At 41.6% G+C, this 17,616-nt stretch overlaps 1 protein-coding gene across 1 annotated transcript; it reads right to left on the bottom strand.

Annotated features, from left to right (window-relative positions):
• Positions 1–322: 322 nt before the first annotated feature.
• On the bottom strand, positions 323–15,676 carry LOC131185829 (uncharacterized). The gene is made up of 12 exons (XM_058158733.1): positions 15,663–15,676; positions 4,696–4,859; positions 4,136–4,262; positions 3,765–3,825; positions 3,431–3,504; positions 3,220–3,325; positions 3,026–3,121; positions 2,508–2,591; positions 2,249–2,330; positions 757–824; positions 530–642; positions 323–387 (listed from the first exon to the last, which is right to left on the bottom strand). Exons 1-10 carry the CDS (start codon positions 15,674–15,676, stop codon positions 799–801), a joined length of 834 nt encoding a protein of 277 aa, XP_058014716.1. The 3' UTR covers positions 323–387; positions 530–642; positions 757–798.
• Positions 15,677–17,616: the final 1,940 nt, after the last annotated feature.

Here is a 17,616-nt window from a genome sequence, read left to right on the forward strand (position 1 = left end):
ACCTCACCCACTGCTCCCAGACCTCATGTGCTTGCATGCCTTAGCCAATGGGGCCCAGCTGCTTCCAGACCTCAGCTGCTGCTCCCAGACCTCACTCTCTGCTCCCAGTCATCATCTGCAGCTTCAGGACCTCACCTGCTGTTTTCAGACCTCACCCACTGCTCCCAGACCTCATGTGCTTGCCTGAATTAGCCAATTGGGCCCTGCTGCTACAAGACCTCAGCTGCTGCTCCTGGACCTCAGCTGCTGCTCCTGGACCTCATCAGCATCTTTCTGACGTCATCTGCTTCTTCTGGACCTTGCCTGCTGCTTCTGGATCTCCCCTGTGGAAGAAAGTAGGTGAATTCCAGGCATCACATTCTTTGCTGTCCGAAGCTGCTACAGGGTCTAAGAGAGACAAAGCACCTGGAAAAAAGCAGCATCAACAATAGACTCGAAAGAGGAAAAACCCAGATTGGCATCAACTTAAGTGTCTCTTAGTCCAACCCCAACCCTAACCAAGAACCTGCTGCAATATAGTGAAACTGACCACAGTTTGCATCTGCTCCACAACGTGCGTAGCCTGGGTGTCATCTTCGAACATCGAAGGTGGAGATTGGTGGCAGAGACGTCTGTTCTTCAAACGACTGATGGTCCATGGAACTAAATGCAAAAATATCACAATTTACTGAATTTTAACGTCAGAAGACTAGAACAGAGCAAATACAAACATTATTTTTAATCAATGAAATAGAATCTAATGAGATAGAATCTAACCTTGTGTATCCATCCTCGGCTAACGGTGGTGGGAGGAGGAAGTCATAGGTCCTCTACTGTGATGTCACCTGCGTGGGAAAAAGAGGTGAGACTAAGGAAGGAAGGAAGGAAGATGGCAAATGGAAGGGAAGCCCATGCCTATCAATAATAATCAGAACACCCGAAGGATCCAGAGCTGTTGCAGTTTAAACTTGGCTTCATACATTACTGGAAACCACAAAAGGGACATCCTCAAATTGATAATAGTGGAGTCCAGGATTTTGGTCAATTTAAAGATCATTTTCATATTAGTTGTTCAGTGAATCCCCTGGTCCTAAACCAAATAATGTGGTTATGAGTCCAAATCCAGATTATCCAAAGATCAGTTTTGTGATCTCTTTTTTTGGCCAAGAAAGGAACAAAGAACATTGCAAAACAGGATCCCATAACCACAAGACGCTAACAAAAAAGATGCTACAAAGGAATTTCCTTTTTGGGGTCTTCAAACAGCTCCCATCATTGCATGGAGCTCAAAGTCTTCCATAGGAACCTCAATCTGCGTATCTTGATATCAAGATATAGGGATGAAATGGGGACTTTGAGGGAGGGGAGATAAAAGAATCCCCCTTTTCAGTTGAAGAAAATAAACAAATAAACTGATATTCTGCTCTCTCTCCACCCCACCCCTCATCCTGCAGTTGGGCCGCTGTTCCCCACCACCACCCGCCATCTTAGGTACGGACATATGACATTGGTGACGGCTGGCCATGACGGTCGTAAGTCAAGGATTGCCATCAAATTGGAAAACAGTACAGATAGTCCTCAACATACGACCGTAACATATAGTGACGGTTCAAAGTTGCAATGCCACTGTTGACCATTTTTCACACTCATGACCATTGCAGTATCCCAATGGTCACGTAATTTAGACTTCGATGCATTGCAAGTGACTCGCATTTATGACGATCTCAGCGTCCTAGGGTCACCATGTGACTCACTTAAGTGCTGCAACTACTCACTGAACAACGGTGGCAAGACCGGTCGTAAAGTGGGTGAAAGCTCATTGAACAGCTGCCTCGCTTTGCAACTGAGATTTGGGGAATCCAGATTCACTTAGCGACTGTGTGACTCACTTAAGAGCTGCAAGTACTCACTTAGCAACGGTGGCTTCAGGGAGCCTGCTGGGAGGAAAAACAGACTCTCCCCTCCCCCCCATTTTTGGCTAGCACCCACCTGAGCCACGCGATCATCAGAGGTGTTTTTTTTACTTTTAAAAGCTTTTTTTCGGCAGAAGAAAAAATGCTTTTAAAAGTTAAAAAAAAGCCTCTGATGATCGCTCAGCTCAGCTGGAGTTGGGGGGGGGGCAGGGATTTTTGCTACTGGTTCTCCGAACCATCCACCGCCATCGCTATCAGATCAGGCGATCTGGTCCCAACCTGGAGCATTTCACCCCTGCTTCACACACAAACACACTCACACACACACACCCCTTAATGTTTCAAAAGAAAGTTACCTTCATTGATGAAGCCGTCTTGATCTTCGGGCAGCTCAATTCCCACCGGAAAGTGTGGAAAGTTTTGCTGGGCTTCGGTGAGCTGCAAGAGAGAGAAAGAAGCCCATCGTCCTGTGGCCCAAGTGTCTTGCAGAGCCATTCCCGTCTTCCCTGGGGCCCCTCCATACAAGTATGAGCAGCAAGAGGTTGAAGGAGGAGGGGGTCCCAAAAACAGTGGGGGACCCAAAGTTCACCGTCCGATTCTCAGTTTGCTACATACGTTGATGGTGCTTTGATGGGCTGCACAGAAGAGAAGCTGGTCCCAGGCGTACGAGAAACATTCCCAGCCATGTTCCTCGAAGTGCTGTGGAATTGGAGCAAAAAAGATCCTTTAGATTGGAACGTCCTATTCTCGGGAATCTCATGTGGAATTTGGGCCTTGAAGGTCGCCCTCTCCCTCTACGGTTACTCCCAGCTCCTGAAATCCCAGGCTCTTTGGATTTGGGTTGGCCTTTCAAGCAAAAGGCCCTAGAAACCCTTTGGGTCTCTCCTCTGCAGTTCTGGCCATGGAGCCTTGCAGTTAAAGCTCTTTGTGAAGAGCTCCCTGCATGAAGGGAAACCTCTCTTGGGACAAGCCCAATTCCCACGAGCCTTCAGGCCTGTCCTCAAGAACAACCCCCCCCCCTTAGATTATTCCCATAGATGGGAACATTTCACTGGAGTCCTAACGCCTGATTCAGGGAATGTTTCCACTGGCCCGATTTTCCTTCAAGCTCCCTGGGACTCCGGTGCCCTTACCTTCAGAATGAAAATGATGTGCGGTGTTGTTGCACACTGCTGAAGGAGCCCTCGAAGCATGAGGCCAAAGGCCTCCCCCAGCAACTTCTTCTCCCCCTGAAACGAAAAAGAGATGATGATGACGTGTGGAGCTTCTTCCCAGCCATTCCCATACCAGGAAGGAAGTCCCGGAAATGTTGCTGGGTTGTTGGTACCTCTGACACCGTCTCCTGCCCGATCTTCATGCAGGACAACCACACGACCCGAAACATCTCCAGCAGCCGGGACTCCACTTCTGGGATCATGGTCGGTGGAACCTTGCTGTGAGACGAAAGGGGAGAAGAGACCTGAGTGCCCATCTTAGGGAACAGCCCTGGGGTTCATCTTCCCCCAGAGAACAGCAGGCAAAGGAAAGGAAAGGCTGACCTGATGTCATAAATGGCCAGGAAAGCAGCCAGTCCTGCCGTGAAGCTGCTCAGATTGTTGTCCTCCATCAGAGCCTGGCAAGAAACAAGAGGGGAGAGAAGGGAAAGTCAGCCAGGCTGCTCCGGCCCACCCTGCCTCTATTTCCCAGCCCCTTGACCTTCCCTTCTACTCCAGCTTCCTGCCAGTAAAAGGGAAGTTAGCCCCAGGATAAGGACCCTTGCACAGGCCACAGGTGGAGAGTCCAGGGCCGCTTGTCTCCCTCCCTCTCCTGCTCCTGTCTCTCCCTCCTGCTTTGCTTGCCAGTCCAGTTGCCACCTGCCTCCCTCGGACTTACCAAGACAGCAAGGCCGTAGAGGTCCTTGTTTCCTGGCTCGGGACGCCATTTGCCCACTCTGCTTCAGCCGAAACAGAGTGGCGATGGAAGAGAGGGCCTGGACGATGCTGCGTTCCTGCTGCAAGGGGAAAGAGTCGGGGTCTAAGTCTGGGAGGCTGTGGGGTGTCTTCCCCCAGGGTCCCCCGTCTTCTCCCTTTCAGGAAGGAAGGTGGAAACCCTTCAGAGTCTCTCTCCATCCAGGGGAATATTTTGCCCCCCATTGAGACTGGGGTTCAAACCTGGGAGAAAAGCTGAGCTATGGGGCCCCCTAATTCCAAGGGGAACCTACTGGTTGCTCGGTCTTCTCCATCCTCTCCTGGACCTCTTCCCACAATTTCAGGCTCCTCTGCCGGTCCCGTTTACGGCAGGCAGCCTGACGTGGTACGTTCTCTTCACTTTGGATGTCAATCTTGGTGAAGAGGATCTTCTTCTTCCCAATGGTCTCTGTTCTGGGGACATCTGGGGAAGGAGAGGCAGGTGCTCAGCAAAGTTTTAGCTCTGCCCCAGATGAAAGATTTTTCTGGTTGACAGAGCTGGCCACGAGGCATCTTCACAGCGAGGCCCTCGGCAAATCTTGCTCTTCTGATATTCTCCCTCCCCACTCGCCAAGATGTGAATAAGTGCCACCGAACCATCTTCAAGGTTCCCCAAAGAGCCAATTGGAAGGAGAAGAGCCAATTGTGGGGGGCCAACATAGACCCAGAAGCTGCAGAAGGAGGGAGGCTTAGTGGGTCAGGAACGGCCTGGCCTTGACCCGTCCCTCTGGGCAACCTGGAATCTGCAAAGATGCAGGTGTGTGTTCTGCATAGCTTTGCATTTAGGTGTCCACTCCTAAAGGAAATCCTTCCCTTTTCCTCTCCATCTTCCAGCCCAATCCAAAATGTCAACTCACCACATCGCTCTCTTTTCCGGAGCTCCACGTCCACGATCAAAGTGACCGACTTTCTCTCGGGAGCCTCGGTGCCTTCCTCCACTTGGCAGGTTGGAGCATCAGCTCCTGGGCCCCTCGCCTTCTTCCTTCTGCCTCCGAAGCACGAGAACCAGCGGAAAAAAGCTCTAGAAGAGAGAAAAAGGAATGTAAGGAAAGGAAACAACGCAGTCTCAAATCCCTTCCTGTGCTGGAGAAGTAGATGGCTCTGTCGTCTATCACGTTTGCACGTTCACATGCGCGCGCACACACACACACAAACACACACACAAGAGAAAGAGGGGGAGAAAGAGAACGATGAGAAAGAGAGAGAGAGATGGAGAAAGAGAGAATAAGAGAGAAAGAGGGAGAAAGAGAGAATAAGAGAGAAAGATGGAGAAAGATGAGAGAAAGAGGGAGAAAGAGAAAGAGAGAGAAAGAGAGAGAGAGAGGAGAAAGAGAGATGAGAAAGAAAGAATAAGAGAGAAAGAAGGAGAAAGATGAGAGAAAGAGGGAGAAAGAGAAAGAGAGAGAAAGATGAGGGGAGGAAAGAGAGAGATGAGAAAGAGAATGATGAGAAAGAGAGAGGAGAAAGAGAACGATGAGAAAGAGAGAGAGAGATGGAGAAAGAGAGAATAAGAGAGAAAGAAGGAAAAAGTTGAGAGAGAAAGGGGGAGAAAGAGAGGGAGAAAGATGAGGGGGGAGGGAAAGAGAGAGATGAGAAAGAGAATAAGAGAGAAAGAGAGGGAGAAAGATGAGAGAGAAAGAAAGGAGGAGAAAGAGAGAGATGAGAAAGAGAGAGCGGGAATAAGAAGAAATGGGTGGAAAGTAATGAAGAAACATCTTAGAACTAAGGAGAAATTTGTAGGATTTCCTGCCTAAGCAGGGGGTTGGACTAGAAGACCTCCAAGGTCCCTTCCAACTCTGTTATTCTATTCTATTCTAAATCTATTTCTACTATAGCTTTGTTTCCCCCCCCTAAACTTTATTAACTTTTTAAAAGCATAAAATCCGACACCACTTCAGACAAGTGGTTATCCAACCTCTTCCTAAAAACTTCCAGTGTTGGAGCGTTCACAACTTCTGCAGGCAAATTGTTCCACTGATTAATTGTTCTCACTGTCAGGAAATTTCTCCTTAGTTCTAAGATGCTTCTTCCTTATTTCCCCCCCATTTCTTCTTATCCTGCCCTCAGGTGCTTTGGAGAACAGCTTGACTCCCTCTTCTTTGGGGCAGCCCCTGAGATACTGGAAGACTGCTATCATGTCTCCCGTAGTCCTTCTTTTCATTAAACTAGACATGTAAATTAGAACACTTGCTAAGCAACCGGCCATTAAGCGAGGACCACTTGTATTTGGTTTACCTGAAGGGTTTAGAGCTGCATGGAACCTGGTTTCCTTTGATACCCTTTGGGGGATTGCAAAAGGTCCGGATGGGGGAATCCTCGCAGGGAGAACTAGGTTCCTGACCACCTAGCCACGCCCACACAGTCACATGACTGACAAGCCACACCCACCAAACAAGCCACGCCCACAGAACTGGTAGTAAAAAAAATTGGAACCCACCCCTGGTGCTCTGGCTCCCTGCCTGGTTTGTATCTCCAGCTTGCAGGTATTTCTAATCTAATGATTGGTATTTAGGGCAGCTTTTTGCAAGCAAAGAAGCTTTTTGTATTTTTCTACAGGTAATCCTTGACTTACAACACTTCATTTAGTGACCAAAGTTACAATGGCACTGAAAAAAGTGACTTAGGATCGTTTTTCACACTTACGACCGTTGCAACAAACTGTCATTAGGGCAAAGAAGTGATGTCAAGTTGGCCACACCCACCTGGTCACATGACCACCTGGACACGCCCACCCAGTCACATGACCACCTGGACACGCCCACCCAGTCACATGACCACCTGGACACGCCCACCCGGTCACAGGAAGCACCACAGTTGTGAAATGAGTGACCTGGTGGTTAAGAATGCTGCAATGGGCATAAATGATGACTGGCCATAAGTGCGAGGACCAGTCAGAAATCACTTTCTTCAGCCCTCTCCATAGTCCCTATGTGCATAGGGACTACTCAGAAGGCTGAAAAAGTTATTTTTGACTGGTCCTCACACTTTTGACCAGTCCTCGCACTTACAACTGTTCTCACATTTTATGTTTTGCATCCTATTTTGTCACCATGGTGAAGAGAAGCACCGCAATTGTGAAATGAGTGGCATGGTTGTTAAGAATGCTGAGAAAAAAGGGGTTTGAAGGGTTAAGTTCCCTCCAGTAACCCGAAGTGCTCCAGATCCGAGGATTCTTCTGCTTTGGCGGAACCAATCACCACGACCAAACGCCGAGATTTATTTTGGACAATAAAGGATTATACCGGACAGAACGAAAGTGGGAGAACTTTATGCAAGTAGCCAAGCCGATTCCCCGATACTTTGTAACAAGCTTGAAAACAGTAAAAAAATGGAGGCGAATTGTTAACAAGTTAACGAGTGGAAAGCGAAAGCGATACTTTCAGCGTTTGCCGTCTGCAGTTGGTAATTTGCATGTTACTTGCTGCTTTTACTCTTTAACTCTTTGCTGCCTGCTGATAGAATCTAGGGGAGATTTTTAAATACTGCTTTAAAAGACTGTGTTTCTTAGAGGTTAAGAAGATTTAAAGTGAATATTAAGTTGGAAATAAATAAATAAATAATTTTATAGAAGATGGCAGCCAAACAATTAAAGTCTACTGTAACAAAGAGCTCTGGAACTTTATCAGCTGGTGCCTCTCCAGCTCATACAGCAGAGACTAGAACATTGAATTTAGAGGCGTTACAAGAGAACTTAAAAGGGGAGGCTCCAGTGACGTCACCCTCCTGCTGGGTGCTCAAACAGAGCACTCCGTGTTAGAAGATTGTAAAAGTCAGTGAAACAGAAAATAAATCACTGTTCACTGAGCTTAGCATAATCTCTGGGTGAAAGAGATTATCAGAATTGTGGAAGAGTGGCAGGTCTGACAGGGGGTTTGCTCTCAAGAGCGAATTTTCCTGGATTTATGACCCCACCGAATTCCACTCCTTCCAACTTCAGCACGCCCCTGTTTTTATCAGGGAAAAGGAGAGGAATGTCGCTTCTGCTCTAGAGAACTTATTAAATTGATTGATATTCCAAGCAGACGGGAATTTCACAAGCGTTCAATCTTTGATGCAGAATCAGCATGGCAAGTACCGACTCCCTTTTTGAAATTTGAAACCTTTCTTTGTCTTTGATTAATTGACTTTTAAAATGGCGTCTAAAAGTGAAAGTAAAAAATTTTTAGTACGATGAAGCAGCGTTACTTGTGGATTGTTACAAACGGAGTTTTTTTATACTGAAAGGAAGGAAGGAGAGTTATTAACTTTGAATTCCTGATTCTTTTGAAGACAGAATGGCAGCTAAACCTTTAAAGCCTTCTGGAAGAAGGGGATCTGAACCAAGTCTTGAGGAAATATTGAAAGAACAATTAAAACTTTCTGAAGATAGGCAAAAAGAGATGATGGAGAATTTTAATGCAAAAATAAGAGAAGATATTCTTATGGCAGTTCAAGGACTGAGTAAAAAAATTGAAGGATTGGAAGTGGAAATGCAACAGATCTCTCAGTCAAATAAGTATTTAGAAGACGAAATGAAAGGTGTTCAGAAAAAAGTGGATCAAAATGAAGATCAGGTTGTGATATTACAATATAAAATTATGGAAGGAGCTCTTAGAATTGTGGTATGCGAGAAGAGCGTGGAGAAGACTTAAGAAAATTATATCAGAAGCATTGGCTGAATTTATTGAAGCGGACCCCAAGAGGTAGCTTACCAAATTGATAAAATATATAGAGTTAATTCTTGGATTGCAAGACAGAGAAAGCTTCCTCGGGACATTGTGGTTTATTTTGTGAAAAGGACTATGAGAAATCAAATTCTGCAAGTTTCATATCAGACAACTTTAAAAATTGGAGAACAGGAGTTGAAGGTGTTGAAAGAGATTCCTTCAAAGATGTTAAGAGACAGGAAGGAATTTGCTTTTTTTACACAAGAACTTAAAAAACATCAGATTCAATTCAGATGGGAGGTGCCAGTTGGACTGACACTATTCTATCAAGGAAGGAGATATAGAATTGACACGGTTTTAAAGGCAAAGGATTTTCTTTCTACAGTTTTGAAAGTCGAAATAGAAGTGATAGAAAAACTTCAAGAGACTCAAGAAGGCGTGGTGATCCAAGAGCCTTTATTGCTGCCAGTATTAGAGGAACCACAAGAGCAAAGGGTGACAAGAGGAGCCCTTAAGCGTAAAGAAGAGCAACAGTCTCAAAGTAAAGTCAGGATCCCATTATGGAAGCTGTGGGAGGAGCTAGACGGAAGATACCGGAGGAGGAGCTTCGTTGTCTGCTTCAAAGCTTCAGGAGGCCAGTAATGGCAAATAGAATCTTGTCATGGAATGTTAATGGCTTGAATTCAGCTCAGAAAAGAAGGAAAATATTTCACTACTTGAAACAATTTAAAATGATGTGATTTGTTTGCAAGAGACACATATAAAATTATCAGACCAAAAATATTTAATTAATTCAAAATTGGGTAACCATTTTGTTGCATCAGCTTTGGAAAAGAAGCATGGAATTGTTGTATATATCAGGAAGGATTTACCAGCTAAGCTAATTGAGGCAGATATTCAAGGAAGATTTATTGCTATTGAACTGGTGATAGATGCAAAAAGACTTTGTTGATAGGTATTTATGCACCTAATCAGCAACAAGAAAAGTTTTACAAAATGTTACATGAGAGGTTGACCCTCTGGGATTATAGTTCGTTTATTTTATTAGGAGACTGGAATGGAGTAATTGATACAAGAAGGATAAGAGAACCTCCTCCAAGAAGATACCTATACATGCAAAATTACCAAAATCCTTTTTTGAAATGATGGAAGACTTTGAGTTTAGAGATATATGGAGGTTACGGAATCCAGATGAGAGAGATTTTACTTTTTTTTCTGATAGGCATCAATCTTTTTCACGCATTGATTTTATTTTAATTTCTAATGACTTGCTTTCTAGGGTGAAGAAAACGAAGATATTTCCGAGGTGTTTAACTGACCATAGCCCAGTATGGATGGAATTATTACAAGGGAAAAAAGGTGGTAGAACATGGAGGTTGAATGAAAATCTGTTTAGATATGAGGATAATGTAACTTATTGTAAGAAACAGTTAAAAGAATTTTTTGATTTTAATATGTACAAAGGGACACCTATAGGAACTGTGTGGGAAGCGAGCAAAGCGTTTATTAGAGGCATATTGATTTATTTGGACAACAGGCAAAGGAATAATAAACAAAGGCAGCGTAGATATTTGGAAGAAGAAATTCAAAGGAAGCAACAGTTATTAATTCAAAACCCACAAGATCATAAACTTAAAGAGGCTATAAAAATATTACAGAGTCAATTTAATATGTTAATGGCAGACCAGGTGGCAACGAATATACAATATGCTAAACATAATACCTTTTGTAATGCAAATAAACCTGGGAGATGGTTGGCATATAATTTAAGGAAGAAACAGAAAGCACGTGTCATACAAAAAATAGAATATAAAGGTAAAGAGATATACCAACAGGATGAAATTAAGAAGGGATTCTCAGAATTTTATACTGCACTATATGCAAAAAGACAAAATATTGGATAGGGACATTTATGATTATTTGAAAGATTATAAGGTGAATATTCTAACATTAGAACAGAGGAGGAGCTGAACCGCCGATAGCTACTGGAGAAATAGTGGAGGCAATTAAACAATTAAAAATGGGGAAAAACCCCTGGTACAGATGGTCTTACAGCAACTTATTATAAAAAAACACAGGATGAAATATTAGGCCCACTTAAAGAATTATTTAATCAGATACAATTAGGAGTGGGAATACCCCCGTCATGGAAAACATCTTTTATTTCACTGATACCGAAAGAGGAGCAAGACTGCTCTAAACCTGGTAACTATAGGCCGATTTCACTTTTAAATAATGATTATAAGATTTTTGTAAAAATAATAGCAAATAGATTAATGTTAGTTTTACAACAAAGAATTCATACTGATCAATCTGGTTTTAAAGGGAGGCAGATGAGGAATAATGTTAGACAGATTATTAATATATTGGAATATTTGGAAAAGAAGAATACTTCAGCGGCACTTATGTTTTGGGATGCAGAGAAAGCCTTTGATCGATTGCATTGGGATTTTTTATTTAAATTAATAGAGAAAATGCAATTTGGAGACTGTTTTATTAGAATAATTAAAGCGATTTATGGAGAGCAAACAGCACAGATTATAGTAAATGGTAGTTTGACAGAAGTTATTAAGATTGCGAAAGGAACAAGACAGGGATGTCCCTTATCACCATTATTGTTTGTTTTGACTCTGGAACCATTATTAGATAAAATACGAGAATTAATGAAAATAGAGGGAATTAAGATTAGACAATATGAGTACAAAGTTAGAGCTTTTGCAGATGATGTAGTGGTTACGTTAACTAATCCTATAAATTCAAGTAGATTTTTGTTGGAAGTAATTGATAAATATGGAAAGGTATCAGGATTTAAAATAAATCAGAATAAAACAAAAGTGATAATTAAAAATATGTCTATACAACAGAAACAAAACTAGAGGAAATGACAGGATTTGAGGTAGTAAAAAGGTTAAATATTTAGGGTCTATATTAGCTCATCGAACAAGAAACTTTATAAGAATAATTATGACTTGCTATGGCAAAAGTTCAGAATGATATGAGTGGCTGGAAGAAATTGCAGTTATCCCTATTGGGAAGGATTATGCTATTAAAATGAATGTGTTACCTAGATTTTTGTTTCTGTTCCAGATGATACCTATAATTAAAAAGGATAAAAATTTGGAAGATTGGCAGAGTGGGATTAATAAATTTATATGGCAGGGTAAAAGGCGAGGGTTAAAATGAAAATAATACAGGATTCACGGGAAAGAGGTGGTTTAAGAATGCCTAACTTTAAACTATATTATGAAGCAGTAACCCTTTCAGTAATAAGTGACTGGTTTAACTTAACAGAGGAAAGAATTTTGAATATAGAAGGTTATGACTTGTTATATGGATGGCATGCGTACTTATTTTATGGAAAAAGTGGATAGGGCTTTTAAGAATCATGTGTTGAGAAGTGCTCTTTATGGTCTGGAATAAATATTCCTATAAATTAGATTACAAGATTCCTATATGGGCGAGCCCTAGACATGCAATAGAGAATATAAATATAGAACAGAAACAGGAAATGATTACATATAAAGAACTTTTGTATGCTGAAGGAGGTAGATTGCAATTAAAATCATTACAGGTATTAAATGAAGAAGGAGGAATTATACTTGGTTTCAATATGGGCAAATAAGTGCTAGATGGAAAGAAGATCAAAAATTGGTATAATGCAAAGGAGGAAAATTTAATAAAGCAAATTAGAAATCAGACCCAGGAGCATATAAAGAGATTGTATAATGTGTTGCTTGAAATAGATTCGGAAAAGGATTTGGTAAAGGATTGTATGATAAAATGGGCACAGAATATTCAGGAACCAATAATGTTGGAAACATGGGAGAAAATCTGGGTTAGAAATGTTAAGTTTACACAAGCACAGAATTTAAGGAAAATTTTATAAGATGTTTTATAGATGGCATTTAGATCCCAAAAAATTATCATGTATGTATCCTAATATCCAAGCGAAATGTTGGAGGTGTGATTGTGATGATGCTACATATTTTCATATTTGGTGGACTTGCAAGAAAATTAAGGTCTTTTGGATAAGAATTTGGTGGATTATTCAAAATGTACTGAAGAAGAAGATAAAGTTCCTGCCACAATTTTTCCTTTTGGGAATTATAATGGATTGTACAGGGATTGAGACTAAATTGATTTTGAACTTAATAACAGCAGCAAGACTGTTGATTGGACAATACTGGAAGAAAGAAGAGATACCTACAATAGAAGAATGGATATTGAAAGTTATTAATTTGGCTGAGATGGCTAAAATCTCAGCGTTTTAAAAGACAATACGCAGGAAAGATATTTAATTGAATGGAAAAATGGATTGATTATCTACAAAACAGATATCAGATTAAGAAATATCAGATTGCCTTTGAATAATTAGAAAGTTATTTTATGTAATGGGAGGGGTTGGGAGACGAAAAGCTTTGGATGTGGTTATTTGGATTGGACTTTACCTTGTGATTGACCCGAAGCCGGGGGTGGGGAGGAGGGGTGTTTTGTTTTTTTTTTTGGGAGGGAGGGGGAAAAAAGGGGGAAAAATGTTTTTGTTTTTTTAAAACTCTTTCAATAAAAAAAAAAAAAGAGAACTTAAAAGGCTTTATAGAAGAAAAAATTAAAGTAATAACTGATGAGATGTCTGAAATGAAAGAGCAGATATCAGAAATTCAAGTGGGAAATAAAGAAGTTAAAGAAGGATTTGTAATGGCAGTACGAAGTTTGGCAACGAATGTGATTTTATTGGAAGAGGAGGTTGAAGAAATTAAGCAACATAATTTAAAATTAGAAAATAAAATGGATGAATTTCAAAGTAAAATGGAAAAAACAGAGGATGAAATAGTTTTGATACAATATAGAAATATGGAATTTGCTCTTAGAATTCGAGGTTTGAAAGAAAATAAGGAAGAGAATTTAAGGGAAATTTTTTCTGAAGTATTTGCTGAGATATTAGCAGCTCGTCCAGCAGATGTGGCTTATCAAATTTATAAAATATATCGTGTGAATTCTTGGATAGCAAGGCAAAAAAAGTTGCCAAGGGATGTTGTTATTTATTTTACAAACAGAACAGTGAGAAATCAGATTTTGCAAGCTTCATATAAGGGGGAGAAGATTCAGATTGCTGGTCAAGATATTTTGATATTAAAGGAAATTCCACCAAAATGTTAAGGGCTAGGAAGGAATTTGCCTTCCTGGTGAATGAACTTAAAAAACATCAGATTGAATATAGATGGGATATTCCAACTGGTATAATAGTATATTATGCAGGGAAAGTACATCGTTTCAATACGGTTGGAAAAGCAAGAGAATTTTATGTTGAGGTATTAAAAGTTGGAAGTCTTCCCCCATTGGAAGCTAGAAGAAGGGAGGCTGAAGTGAAGGAAAGAGAAGTGAAGCAGGTACAAGAACAGATTGTGATGGAAGAAGATTTATTACAAGTGTTGGAAATACCTACGACGGGTTTAGATTCAAAAGAACAAAGGCTGACAAGAGCTGCTGCTAAACGCAAGGAACAAGAGATGAAGGCACAACAACAACTGGCAACTACTACAACGGAAACAGTGGGAGGAGCAAGGCCTAAAGTAAAATGTGATCTGCGCCTGGTGTTCCAAAAGTTTCCTTCGGCCGATAATGGCAATTAAACTATTATCTTGGAATGTTAATGGCCTGAATTCACCGCAGAAGAGAAGGAAAGTATTTCATTATTTGAAACAATTTAAAAATGACATTACCTGTTTACAAGAAACACATATTAGATCTTGCTAAATGTTGGAGATGCGATTGTGAAGATGCTACTTATTACCATATATGGTGGACTTGTAAAAAAGTTAAAGCATTTTGGATTAAAGTATGGTGGATCATGCAGAATATTTTGAAAAAGAAGATTAAGTTTACTCCGCAGTTCTTTCTACTAGGAATAATTATGGACTATACAGCTATAGAGACTAAATTGATTTTGAACTTAATAACAGTCGCAAGACTTTTGATTGCTCAGTATTGGAAGAAAGAAGAATTACCTACAATCGAAGAATGGACATTCAAAGTATCAAATCTGGCAGAGATGACAAAAATCTCCGCTTACTTGAAAGACTATACACTAGAAAAATATATTTTAGAATGGAAAATGTGGATTGATTATATTTAAAATAAGTATCAGATTAAAAAAAAAATCGAATAGCATATGAGTAAATTTAGGAAATATTTTGTATTAGATATATTTTTGAAGGAGAGGGGAATTGAGAGTGTGACTAAGTGTGGTGTGACTAGAGATTATAATTTAGGAATTATTTTGGATTATGATTGTTAGTTTTGATACCCTGCATTTTGTTCTGGGAAGTCGGGGTAGGGGGTGGGGGGTAAGGGGTAGGGGAATTGGGGGGGTTTTGGTAGAGATGGAGTGATGGTTAATGTACAGGGATTATTGAAGAAATATAATTAATGTAGGGTCGGGTCTGCATAGTTACCATTTTAGAACGGTGAGGAGGGAGAAAAGAGAGAGTAGGAGGTAGAAAATAGGAGAAGAGGAAGGAAGAGGGATAGTAGAGGAGAAGAGGAAGGAAGAGGGATAGTAGAGGTGTAGGGTGGAGGGAGGAGCGGATGTAGATAAGAGAAGGAGAGGAAGGTCTGGAAAGTAAAAGAAGGTAGAAGAGGGAAGAGTGTTAAAAAGGGTGGTGGTGACTGGGCAAGCCCGACTAATTGTATATAACTGTACATTGGATGAAATATTTGATATGAAAAAAAAAGAAAAAGAATGCTGCAACGGGCATAAATGTGTGGACAGTCGTAAGTGCGAGGATTGGTCAAAAGTGCGAGGACCGGTCAAAAATAACATTTTCAGCCTTCTGAGTAGTCCCTATGCAGATAGCCACACCCACCCAGTCACATGACCAGCTAGCCAAGCCCACCCGGTCATATGACCACCAAGTCACGCCCCCCCAAAATAAGCCACACCCACAGAACCGGTTGTTAAAAATTTGAATCCCGTCCCTGGTTAAAGATGCTGTGTGATCCTAATCATATGGGAAGTAACCAAACCAGGCTCTTAGTGCCAATAAAGAATTAAAAATAAAACTGCCCTGAAAAGTTTCCCTTTCCTAAGAAGAGAAGAAACGGCTGTTCCCACCCCTGAAATTTCCCAACCCTCTGAGAACTTGGCTGTAAAATTGGGAAGAGCCCAGAAGACTCCTCACCTCATGAAAGCCATCTTCTCTCGGATGATTGGCAGTTAACTGGCAGTTGAGCTGGAGCGATGACATCATCCAGCCAGTAGAATCCCAAGGAGATTCCAAGGATGGAGAATCTTTTCTCCACCTTTTCTGCCCACCCCAATGCCAGCCCAAGGCCTCTGGGACACTCCGGACAAAGCCCCAAAGCTGCCTATTTCTCCCCTTTGGGCTCTTTTGGGGTAGACTGCCTCTTCCTAGGGAAGCTCAGCTAAGCTAGAGGACTGAGCAAGACTCCCTGATGCAGCTCTTGGTCAGCTCCCAGTTCGATTCCCTTTGTGTTGAGATATTGGGGTGTTTTTTGTGTGTGTTGCTGTTGTTGCTGCTGTTGTGGCAACATCCCTCTGTCAGCTCCCTGTGTTTTTGCTGCTCAGGTTCAGACCTCTTTTTCTGGGTGCCAAAGTCTCCTTTGATGGTTTTTAAGGGCAGAGAAAGGGGAGAAATTCTCTGCCTGGGTTTTTAAATGCAGACCTCATTTCTAATAGCCTAATGGAGCTGAGCCCCAAATCCCAGGACCCTCTTTGAGACAGGATCCAGTGGGGGAGGGGGGTGGGATCCAGGTGTATCCAGAGAGCCAAAAGATCCCATTTGGCCTTTTTGCCCAAGAGGCCAAGATCTTCCCAGGTCGACTCTCTGTGATGGATGGAGTCCATAGTTGTATTAAGGGCGGCTAAAGGGAATCGAACCTTTAGATGAGCCTCACTCTTAACTCCAACTCTTTTGTGGGGGAACTTTGAACATTCGTATTGGGGGGGGGCTTTTTCAAGGCTTGTGATTGGTGGAGGCCCTGTGGGCCCAGAGTATCAATTACAGGAATTTGCCTGCAGTTCCTCAGTTCCAGTTTTAAGTCAATCAATGCTGTTGTATCTATGCTGGTCTGTTTCTTGCCTACTGAAGCCCATTATATCATAAAAACTCTCAGAAATTGGCTCTGCTTCGACTCCATGACTGCAACGACTGAGGGCAGAAATTCCAGGCTCCTCTGTGGTCGTAAGTCAAGGACTGCCTGTGAATGGAATGGGGGGGGGGGGATTGGCCTGAATTTTGAACCAGGCAATAAGGGTGCCAGGGGCTTTTGGGCCCTTTGGTGGCCCAATGCAGGTCATCTGGGGAAGGTCTTCTTCATCTGGGCCTCCAGGGCTGCATCTTCCTCCCCAAATGTTGCAGGATTTTACTAAGACTGGACCTCAATACAATGGACAAGCGAATAATCAAAGTGAAATAGAAAATCTAAAGCCTCTGGATTTTTATTCAGGAATGTAATTTCATTTAATTCATTTAATGGGTTTTGATATTCCGTAGTTTTGGGTGATTATTACAAAGCTATCTGCAGAGGGAAGATTTTATGAGTCTATTTTGAATTAGAATAGAGCTGCAAGGGACCATGGAGGTCTTCTAGTCCAACCCCTCACTCAAGCAGGAGACCCTGTCTGGAACCCTTGTTTGGGGAGCATCCGGTGGAAAAAGGGGAATTTCTTTTTATCAATCAAAGGCTCTGAAGAAGGTTCATAACTGATCTGAACAAGCAGTGAAGAAAGCTGTTTTATATCTGAGGTCAGATCAAATGCAAAATATTCGCTTTTAATAAATCCAACCTGGTTCTCATGAATGGATTAGAATAGTTTGCTAATTAGACATAGTTTAAAATATTAAAGACAGAATATTAGCAAGATTGTTTCATAATAATGGAAAATAGCAAACAAATTTAAAAACTATAAAAAATGTAAATCATATTACTATATCACCCTACAATTTACCCCAATTAGATTAACATGTGGAAATGCCGACAGAACTATTGTATGCTAACAAAGGGCCTATTATAATATTTGAGGATTACTGCATCTCTTTTTGCTACTACTGTATATCCCAGATTCTTTGTGGAGGATTCTTTTTAGCTTTAAATATTATGCCAATAATACCC

This window comes from Ahaetulla prasina, chromosome 15 (genome assembly GCF_028640845.1).
Source record: "Ahaetulla prasina isolate Xishuangbanna chromosome 15, ASM2864084v1, whole genome shotgun sequence".
Classification (NCBI taxonomy): Eukaryota; Metazoa; Chordata; class Lepidosauria; order Squamata; family Colubridae; genus Ahaetulla; species Ahaetulla prasina.

Excerpts from the sequence above, each read along its gene's own strand:
- LOC131185829 (XM_058158733.1), bottom strand. Across the intron at positions 3,826-4,135 it reads CGGCAGAGGAGCCTGAAATT|CAGAGTGGGCAAATGGCGTC; the intron begins GTGGGAAGAGGT and ends TTTCGGCTGAAG. Across the intron at positions 825-2,248 it reads AGACGGCTTCATCAATGAAG|GTGACATCACAGTAGAGGAC; the intron begins GTAACTTTCTTT and ends TTTCCCACGCAG.